The sequence below is a fragment of the Ovis canadensis genome, chromosome 4 (assembly GCF_042477335.2).
Source record: "Ovis canadensis isolate MfBH-ARS-UI-01 breed Bighorn chromosome 4, ARS-UI_OviCan_v2, whole genome shotgun sequence".
NCBI classification, from domain to species: domain Eukaryota; kingdom Metazoa; phylum Chordata; class Mammalia; order Artiodactyla; family Bovidae; genus Ovis; species Ovis canadensis.
Window position 1 is genome coordinate 127,234,282 of NC_091248.1, and position 9,702 is coordinate 127,243,983.

A 9,702-nucleotide genomic window follows, 5' to 3' on the forward strand; every position below is an offset into this window, starting at 1 on the left:
AAGCAAGAAATTTTCCTCTTTTCAAGTAGTCACTGAACAAAGAAAACCAGAGCTTCTCCAGGCTGTGCACGGGGCTCCGTCCTGTTGCTTCCACTCTCATTCTGTCTCGGGGTCTGTGGTCATCAGCAGTGGACTTGCCTCAGGGTTGACAGAGGCTCTGTGGGAAGCAGGGTGGCCCTGGGCCTGCAGCTAGGCGGTGGGTGCAGGGAGGTGGGAGGTGGAAGTGGGGAGAAGGAGAGGGTGCTTCTGAGATAGTGTCCTTCACCCAGCATCTGTTGAACGAGTTACTCTTTGAGCTTGGCCCCGGGGAGTGGAGGAGAAGGTGCCCTCATCCGTGCCCTTTTGCAGGTTGTAACCACAGGGCGATGGGACTGTACCTCTGAAGCAAAGAGAACCCAGCCAGATTTTTATATAATGAAACCTTCCTCCCCAGGCAGTTTCTCAGCCTCGGCACTGTGGACATTTGGGGCCAGATAGTTCTTTGTTGTGGGGGCCCGTCCTGTGCTTGGCCAACCCTAGCTTGCCCATTACACACCCACTGGTTACCAGCAGCACCATCCCGGTTGTAGGAATCAGAAACGTCTCCCTCCAGACTCTGCCTAGGGTCCCCTGGGGGCAGAATCGCCCCATGAGCTCCGCTGCCCTCGGGTGGAAGAGTCCACAGAGTGGGACTGGCTTGAGCCCCGGAGAGCAGTCCTCATCCGCCTCCAGTCTGTTTTGCCAGGGGCTACTCCCCCAGCCTCCTTCGGGTGCAGCTGAATGTGGGGGGGATGGATTATCACCTGAACTGTTCTCTCCTGCTCACTGTGCCTTCTCTTTCCTCCCACACGAGGGACGGGGCTCAGGAAGAAGACTGGCGCGTTCTGCAGGGAGGAGCCCACCGCCCAGAAGCCTCCCGGCCTGTCCTGCAGGGAACCGATGGAAGTCCTGACGGCCTGCGTCCCGGAACCTCCTGAGAGGCTCCTGTGTCCCCTCCTTGGCCAGGAGGCCCCAGGCTGTCCTGCCAAAGCGCTTCTGTAGTAGGAGCAGGAATCTGAGGGGTTCACTCCTTGGAGCCCCCTGTTGCCCTGGCCCCGTGATCATGGTGACAGGCCCTGGGATTCGAGGCCGCCCGAGTCTTCACTGGGTGGGACTCTAAGCACCAGGAGGTGGGCAGTGACAAGGCAGTTAAAGCCACACCCTGGGAGGCAGGGGGTTAGGAGGTGCACGGCCTGTTTCCCGGGGCCCTTCTCCAGGCCCAGGGGGACCTCACAGCACTTATATATGCACAGAGGTTCTATCTCAAGCTCACTTTCAAGGTGCTTCAGCACGTAATCCCATCATGAAATCCCCAGCTTCTGGTGGCAAGGAGACTTTTCCGAAGTGGGAATGACAGCTGGGGGAAGGGGCTTGAAGGAGCTCTCCGGCCCCTGGGTAGTTGGGGAGCATCCAGGGGGCAGCCCACAGCCTGAGGCACAAGGTGAGGGCAGAGGGTGAACAGGACTGGGGTCGGCCTGGCTCCGGGCTCCACAGAAGCAGGGAAGCCTCAACCTCACATGGGAGACCTGCCTCAGAGGCTGTCTCTGCCTCGTCGCGGGGCCTGCCTCTGCGATGCAGCAGGCAGAACCCCTGCACCCTGAGCAGCCAACAGCTCCTGGACGGGAGGAGTGTCTCCCTGGAGGGGCCCGGCGCTTCCCACCAGTCCAGCCCCTGTGTCATGCTGAGCCCTGGATTTCTGCGGAGCAGAGCGTAAGGACGAGTTTGCACTTGGGGGGCTTGGGATCCAGCCCCAGCTCTGCTTCAGGCAGTGGGTCAACCGTGATGGCCCCCTCCCGTCTCCTGTGCCTTCGCGTCCCTCTCTGTGAAACGGCAGCAGAGAAGCCAAGTGCCTGTCAGTGCCCGGCCTCCGGGACTGCTGGCTGACAGCTCCTATGCGAGCAAAGACGGGCCTCAGGAGGCAGAGTGGACTTGGCTGTCATCAGCTCTTGTCCCTGTCCCTTGCCACCGATGTCCTTATTGTGGAAGGAGGTGCCCTCAGCATACTGGTCTAGTCCATTCTTCCCAGAGGTGCTCTGGGGACCAGCCTGGGAATCAATAGGGGTGTTGGTTTAAATGTTTTAACACAGACCCACCTGATCAGTTCCCCAGGCCTGTTTCCTGCAGGCCCACCAGAAACTTCATGGGCTCACTGAAGCCTGAGGAGACCACCCTGGCGGCACAGAGGGTGTCCCACACAATTCAGTTCCCGTTGCCTCTCCCCGTCTCCCTTTCCACCCGGAAGTAAGGCATGTTTCCTTCCAGGGCAGCTGCCCTGGGGAGGCCTAGGCTGCTTGTCTGCCCGAGGACGATATGGTATCTGCCTCCCGCCTTCCTTTCCACAGGTGGGAAACCAGGGGAGCTTGGAGGGAAGGCTTCGGCCTTTCTCTGGCTTTAGACAGGCAAGAAGCAGTTCTCCGTCCTGACTTGCTGCCGGGCCCCAAGTGGGGTCCCTGCCTGTGCTTCAGGCCCAAGCAGTCTGACCTCGAGCAGACCCTGGAAAGGTGCTGAGAGCCCCTGAGATGTTGGTACCGAGTGTCTCATGGGCAGAACCCATGGTTCCCAGTGTTCCTGACTCTGCCTTACCACCATTACTTTCCTGTTTTCTTCAGCTTTGAGCCAGGAGTTTTGTTCTCGCTTCCTGCCTTTTAACCTGTGGCGCTGTGTCCTGGGGGCTGAGCTGTACCGGGGGCCCTTGGAGCTCTGGCTGCGCCACTGTCCACACAGCCAAGATGGAGCCCAGGCCTCCCGACCCATTCACATGGGGCTCTACAGGGAGTTGAGGAATCCGTCCTTGGCCAGTTGCCTAGGGTGTGAAATGGCCAGGTGGAAGAGAGAAGGGCCCTTTCAAGTGGGGCTTTTATAGCTCCCACCTGACCTGTCGGGATTCCCTTTGCGTGACGTTCCTGTAGCAGCTGCCGTCCTTTAAGACTTCTCAGAGCAAGAGATTAGTCCTGTGAGCACCACTGTGTGTGAGCGCCACTGCACAAACCCCGCGTGTGGCGGAGGCCCGCCAGAGCTGCCTCTGCCCCTGCACACCTGTGCCCTGAGGAAGCCTCCAGTGCCAGCTGTGAGGAACTTGGGCCCCTTGGGCGGGGGGACTATTGAAAATGCTGTTTATCATGGGAGGTTACACCGCCCAGTTCCTCAAGGAGCACAGCCGTGCTCTGGCTCCCCGCTGTTAGCTCATGGAAGAGAGGACACTGGCCATTTTGCGGAGGGCCCCAGGGCCAAAGCATGGAGAGACCCTGCCCCCTCACCTCTTGCCCAGGCTGGTTCCTGTGTTTTGTTTCAAGAGTCTGGCAGCCTTTCAGACTCCAGGGCCTGGAGACCCCACTGTTGGAGAGCCTGCCTACTTTTGCCTGGAGAAAACAAGCTGAACGGCGCTGGGTATGGAAGGAGCGAGCTCTCTGCCTTTGGCCAGAGCCCTAGCCCTGCCTCCACCCTTGTTCCCCACCTGTAGTCTCCATAGCGATGCCGAGAGGGCTGACAAGCTCAGTGACCAGCGGTATAACAGACAACGTGAGTTCAACAGCCATAGAGACCAGGCAGGAGGTGGGGCCGGCCCCCACCCTAGCCAGACGCAGAGGAGGTCAGCTCCTCCAGATCTTTTGCTTCCCTCAAACCCAGGTTCAGTTCCTAGGGTGCTAAGTACCTAAGGACCAGGTGATGATGGGCCTGTTCCCTCCATCCAGGGGTCCGTCTGCCGAGGTCCACTTCTCTGGTTTCAAAGATGTGCAAAACATAGTTTAAGAAAACCATGTTCGATTTTCAACTTGTGTGCTATCCGAATAAAGCAGAGCTTTTCCCCATATATGCCTCTATCCCGTAACTCCTATAGGAAACCGTTGGAGCGGATCAAAGTCTGCCTCCGCCCCCGAGTGTCGAGCTGCGGCGCATGCGCGAGCGGAGCGGCCGACCGCGCGCTCTCGGGGCGGTGGGGTCCTGCTGCGCATGCTCGGCGTCCCCTGCCCGGCCGCGACAGGTACTCAGCAGAGCATCCGCATCTCTGACCCACATCCCGCGCCTGGCCATGACGGCGCATTCCTTCGCCCTCCCGGTCGTCATCTTCACCACGTTCTGGGGCCTCATCGGCATCGCCGGGCCCTGGTTCGTGCCCAAAGGACCGAACCGCGGGTAAGGATCGCGCGCGGCCCAGCCTCCCTGGGGACCCCTCTGCTCCTGGGCCCACCCCTCCTCCGGCGCGAGGCGGCAGCGGTGCAGCGGGCACTGGTCCCGGCGCACGGTGCTCCAGTCCTCCTCCCGGGTCCGCGCTGGGTCGCGAACAACTGGGTACAGGCGGGCTGTCGGGGCCAAAGGGCAGAGAAGGTCGTGCTGTCGAAAGGAGGAGACAGCTACGCCCGCGCCGCCCCCTGCCCCCGCGCCTGGGAAGGTAGTCTGTGGCGAGCCACTGATGCAGCTTGCCCACTCCTGCCCAGCTGTGACCTTGAGCGTCCCTCACCTCTTCAAGCCTCACTTTCTTCTTGGGTCACTGGGGGTGATGATGACTCCTGCCTTTTAAGGCTGCTCTGAGGATTACACAAAATATATAAAAGTGTTAGTTGTGCATGGCACATACTGTATGGAATAATTTTTTGCCAATGTCAGTGTTTCTTGGGGGCCCCCAGCAGGTTTCTATACCTGTGGCACCACTCACCGGTTTCTGCTTCATAGTCTCTTCAGCAGTGATGGGCCCTCACCCTTTGATGACAAGTTCCTCAAGGTGGAAGACTGTCTTTTCACCACTGTAGACCCCAGTGCCCAGCTCAGGACCGGCCTATGGTGCTTGGTAATGCTGAGAGAATGGATCAGATGCTGATGTCTCTGGCGCCAACCTCAAGCAGAGGTCATAGGGCCTGGTTTGGGTTAGGGTTAGCTTCAGCTGGAGGCTGCATATGGGTGTTTCCTCTGTTTTTCAAGATTCTTGGGGCTGAGGTCCCATGGCCTCGCCTTGTAAACCGTTTTAGTGCATCAGCTCTCCTGCACACTTTGGTGAGTTTTTTCTTGTAACTGAAGTCTCTCCTGCTGCATTTAAAGCCTCTGTTTCCAGTCTTGGAGTGGGACTCAAGGCAACCAGCCCCTATTCTCAGTGTAACTGCTTACTCTGCCTCAGAGGTGACCCTCGGTCTCCTTGCTTCTTGCTCTGTCTTCTGTCTTCCCTTTGCCCAGTGAATTTTGGATCCCAGAGACCACTCCATGGTGGGTGGCTGCAAATGCAGCTGTGTGCAGTGTCGTTCTCCAACGTGACTCCTCTACGATGGAGAAACAGTGGGTGATGGAGAAGGGACATAGGTGAAGGGAAAGATTCATAATGTAAGTTGGATGTGGTTGAGGTTGGCTTTCCCAAGAGGTGACACTTGGAGTTTTTCTTTTCCATCTAGCAATTCTTACCTAAGAAGATCTCAGCCTCCTTGTGTTCAGGTGGCATCAAGAAGGCCAGAGGGAAAGGGGTTGGCACCAGGAGCTCTTTCTCTGGCCTTGGCGAGGCCTCCTGAGGGCGCTGCTTCAATCCATCCTGACCTGACATCCTCTTCCATTGCAGAGTGATCATCACCATGCTGGTGGCCACTGCCGTCTGCTGTTACCTCTTGTAAGTACTGCTCTCCCAGCTCCTAGTCCACAGGGGCCCTTCTCCTCCCTTCTTTCCTCCTCTCCCAGCCCTGCTCTCACCTCTGTCTTGGTACCGACGCATTCAGCTCTTGAAAGGCTGAGTCTGTAAACCACAGAAGAGGAGGGGTTTGGAGTAGCAAAGAGAGCGACAGGCTGGGAGTTATGAACTCAGGGTTCTGGTTCTGAGTGTATCATCTGGACAAGCTCTGCCATGTCCATGGGCTGCGGTTATCTCATCTGTGACATGAGTGAGTCGGGCCTGCTCGGTGCCTGTTGTCCCCGATGGGCATCAGAATCCCCTGGAGAGATTGTAAAACACAGGTTTCAGGGTTCCACCTTGGACTCACTACATCACAGTTCTCACAGTCTGCACGTGGGAATCTGTATTTTTATTTAAAATTTATTTATTTGTCTGCATCAAGTCTTAGTTGCAGCACACAGAGTCTTGTGTTGTGGCGTGAGGGGCTTAGTTGCCCCACATGTGGGATCTTAGTTCCCCAGCCAGGGATTGAACTCACATCCCTAGCACTGGAAGGTAGATTCTTAACCACTGGACCACCGGGGAAGTCCCTCCAGGAATCTGTATTTTTAATGCATGTCCTTGAGTGCTTGTGATGCAGACCATTTAGAACCACTGGGTGAACAGTGATCTTCAAACTTGGAAAAGTAAGTACATATAGAATACTGTCCTATATTCCAAGTCCTGGGATACAGGACACATACCAAGAGATGCAAGTGCCTGGACCATGTGAGGGGGTCAATTTCCATGTCAGTAGGGTCTAGGTGTTCTCTTTCTATAAGTGCGTTTCATGGTAGCCCCTCCCCTTTTGCAAAAGAGACACTCCGCCATTGCTCCCCGGTTCTTCTATGTCAGCCTGCTCCATGTTTAAATCTCCCTGGCTGCCAAATTGAGGAATAAGTCCAAGCTCTGGTTTTGAGGAAGGCCTCTCTCATGAGCAGTTGGTGGTGGTGGTTTAGTCACTCAGTCGTGTCCGACTCTTGTGACCCCATGGATTTAGCCCACCAGGCTCCTCTGTCCATGGGATTCTCCAGACAGTTAAGCCATCTTAAGTCGGAATGGCTTCCCTCTGTGCCCCTGGGGGCCGTCTTACCTCTTCTCTAACGCCCTGAGTCCAGCCCCAACACAGGGATCTTATAAATCTACAAAATAAGTCAAACCAAACCTAAACCCAAACCCACGTGCCCAGACTGAGCCCCCTAGCTGGCTGCAGTGCAGATGTCTCCGAGGGACCCTTCCCTCTGAAACCCAGACCGTCCATGTGCTGGGTGGGTCCTGTGACCACTGGCGTGGTGCATGGCGGAGTTCCTGGTGCCCCGGGCTCACCTGCACTGTGCTGTCCCTGGCAGCTGGCTCATTGCCATCTTGGCTCAGCTGAACCCCCTGTTCGGGCCCCAGCTGAAGAATGAGACCATCTGGTACGTTCGCTTCCTGTGGGAGTGACCGTCGCCTCTGCGGCCCCAGGTACTGCCGGGCGGGCGGGCGGGCAGGGGTGGGGAGAACGAGGTCAGGCAGGGTTGCAGGACTTTGCATGTGGACACAGGTGGTCATTTATTATGAAGAACAAACCCCTGAGCACCTGCTCCATGCCCCCCCACCACCCCCACGCTGTGCTGGGCAGCACAGACAGAAGATCAGGATCCTGCGGGGAGCACGTGGGCCCAGCCTCACTCGTGGGTTCCCAGACCCCCAAGGAGGCAGCGGAATCTGTTGGGAGGGTGGGCTCAGGGGTCGTGGTGAGCCGCGGCTCCCCAAGGCGGGGCTGGGGGGCAGGGTCTCCACTGCGAGGCCATGACCCTGTCATGTGATGTGATTTCAGGTGCCCCCGCTGTCCAGATGACCGTGGCTCCACTGTCCCTGATGACCCTTTTGTCACCGTCCCCCCACCTCCGTCCCCCTAGCTGTGTCCGGTCCCTCTGGGCCCCCTCCCCTAAGGCCTGCCGGGTTCTGGAAAGTCCCGCCTTCCCCAGCTCAGGAAGGCTGAACTCAGAGCCAGCCCTCAAGTTCCCTCTGCCCGCTCCTCCCCAAGTAGGTTCTGACCGGAAGCTGACTAGGGTGGGGGCTGCCTTGTACTACAAGGGGGAGCCCAAGGCCGGCCGGGGCATCGGCATCCTGGGGAGGAGGGCTTGGAGCCAAGGTGCTCAGAGGCTGGAGAGGAAGCCCTGGGGAGGAGGCTGGGTCCTGCAATACCCAGCTCTGTGATCCCAGAGCATCTGCCCGCATGAGGTCCTTACCCGTGAGATGGGCCGTGGCGAAGGCCCATCTTGGGAGTTCTCCTTTGATTTTCTGACATGCTTTGATGTGAAATTTCTGGAAATGTTGACATAACGGTCAAACATTCACACACAAAAAGCGCCACAGTAATTTGGATCAAGATTGAAAAGCTGTACGTTCAGCATCCTTTATCCTCCGAGTAACTCAAAGGGGCTTGCTCAGGAAGTGGCATCTCCTCTGCATATTCTCTCCTCGCTTCCTCCCTGACCTGGGCCTCCCTGTCTGGGGATCGGGCTACCTCCCTTCCCGGGGGCTCAGCCTGAAGCAGCTCCCCCTGCACCTCAGGCCTAGACTCCCCATGGGAGGAGGATTTCTGAGCCCCTCGAGGTCGCCTGGATGGAGGGAGGGCGAAGACAGACAGGTGTGAGTGATGTGTGGGCAGCGCCGTGGGCCCTGAGGACTGTCTCCAGTGCAGGCTGGGAACCCCTGGCCTGGTGAGGACCGCAGGCAGAGCTTGCGGGCATGGACCAGAGGGAGCCTGGGGCCCCAGCCCGTGCGCTCACTTCCCCCAGCAGAGTTGGGGCAGACACCTGACAGTCCCAGAGCTGACTCGAGTCCCCGACTCCATTCTGCCATGATGCCTCCCTGGGGAGGGGGAAGCCAGTCTCTTGTCTTTATTGACTTTGTTTGATTGGCATTCTGTTTAGCAGGCATCTTTTTTGGCACAGTGGTGGAATGTGGTACATCTTCCCTGGATTTCTTGCCCCTGGGCTTGGCCTCTTGCTCAGGTGGGGGCCTCTCTTTGACATTCCTCGACCCCCTGTCTGGCCCCCTTGCTGTGCTGAGCTCTGCGGCCCCCTTGGAGTGGGGTGCTGAGCCTCATGGCCATGTCTAGTGACATGAATGAAAGGTGGGGAGACTCCTGTCTGGGAGCCAAGTCCTGGCTGAGGCCAAGTTTGCTGCCTGTCGCACCCCTGCCCGCCCAGTTCCCGTTTCCTCGGTGGGAGGATTTGAGGGGCAGGAAAGGGGCCTGGCAGCTGCTTGGCCCTGCAGCCCTGGAGTATGGACATCAAGGACTACGTTTTCCTGAGACCTGAGAGCGAGTACAACTTCCCGGATTCTGCCCAGAACCAGGCCTGGCAGGAGGAGGAAGACGGAGGACTCTTTCAAGTGGAACTTTGCCCACCTCCCAGCTGTGATTACAGAGAGTGCACGGCCTCTGGGGTCTGCAATAAAGCCTGTTCCCAGCTTGTGGAGTGTGGCCTTCCTCCTTCCTAAGTGTTCCTAAATATCCATGGTTCCCTGCACAGGGGAGGGTGATGGAGTGAGTAGAGAGAGGAGCTCCGGGAGGAGCAGCTGGGAAGCTAGGGGTGGGGTGTGTGGAGATGGGACTGGGAGAAGTGAGGAGCCTGGATTCATCCAAAATGAATGTGGAGCCATGAAAGGGATGGGGGGCATGGGATGTGACCCCACTAGGCTTCTAGGATGATCTCTGCTCTGGGCGTAATGGGCCCCAGATGAGAGTGGTGGGGAGGATGGGGGCCCATGAATGGGTGAAGGGCTAATTAGGAGATCAGGGGGCCCAGCGAGGGCTGTGGGAGGAGGGATGAGGCAGGATGCACCCTGCAGGGAGCTGTGGACAAAGGGGTGCCCAGGACCTGGTGGCTGGAACCTGTCAGCAACAGGCCACAGAGGAGAAGTGATGATCTGGGGCATCCTGCGTGTCCTGGTGAGCCTGGTCTCCCTGTGGAGATGCCCAGCAAGTGGTTGGATGCTTGGGTTTGGAGATCAGGATGAAGCTGTGGCCTGAAGACCTGAGATGTGTGTGTGTCTGTCCCCGGGTT

General features: G+C 58.0%; 2 protein-coding genes across 6 annotated transcripts in view; both read left to right on the forward strand.

The window, feature by feature from the left end:
* ZNF862 (zinc finger protein 862) overlaps positions 1-3,827 on the forward strand; it is a 36,325-nt gene extending 32,498 nt beyond the window's left edge. For both annotated transcript variants that reach the window (XM_069587061.1, XM_069587060.1), the window contains exon 8: positions 833-3,827. In XM_069587061.1, the coding sequence (XP_069443162.1) occupies positions 833-1,020 (188 nt within the window). In that variant the 3' untranslated portion in view covers positions 1,021-3,827. The remainder of the gene's footprint in view (positions 1-832) is intronic.
* ATP6V0E2 (ATPase H+ transporting V0 subunit e2) lies at positions 833-9,108 on the forward strand. 4 transcript variants are annotated; one of them, XR_011256515.1, is made up of 6 exons: positions 833-1,728; positions 3,857-4,152; positions 4,690-4,804; positions 5,558-5,605; positions 6,994-7,108; positions 7,464-9,108. XR_011256515.1 is itself a non-coding variant. In XM_069587062.1 (5 exons), the coding sequence occupies exons 1-4, from the start codon at positions 1,591-1,593 to the stop codon at positions 7,085-7,087; spliced, it is 576 nt and encodes a 191-aa protein (XP_069443163.1). In that variant the 5' UTR covers positions 833-1,590; the 3' UTR covers positions 7,088-7,108; positions 7,464-9,108. The 4 variants fall into 4 exon arrangements, 2 of the variants coding, with proteins under 2 accessions (XP_069443163.1, XP_069443164.1); XR_011256516.1 differs by having other exon boundaries at positions 1,036-1,148; XM_069587062.1 differs by lacking the exon at positions 4,690-4,804.
* Positions 9,109-9,702: the final 594 nt, after the last annotated feature.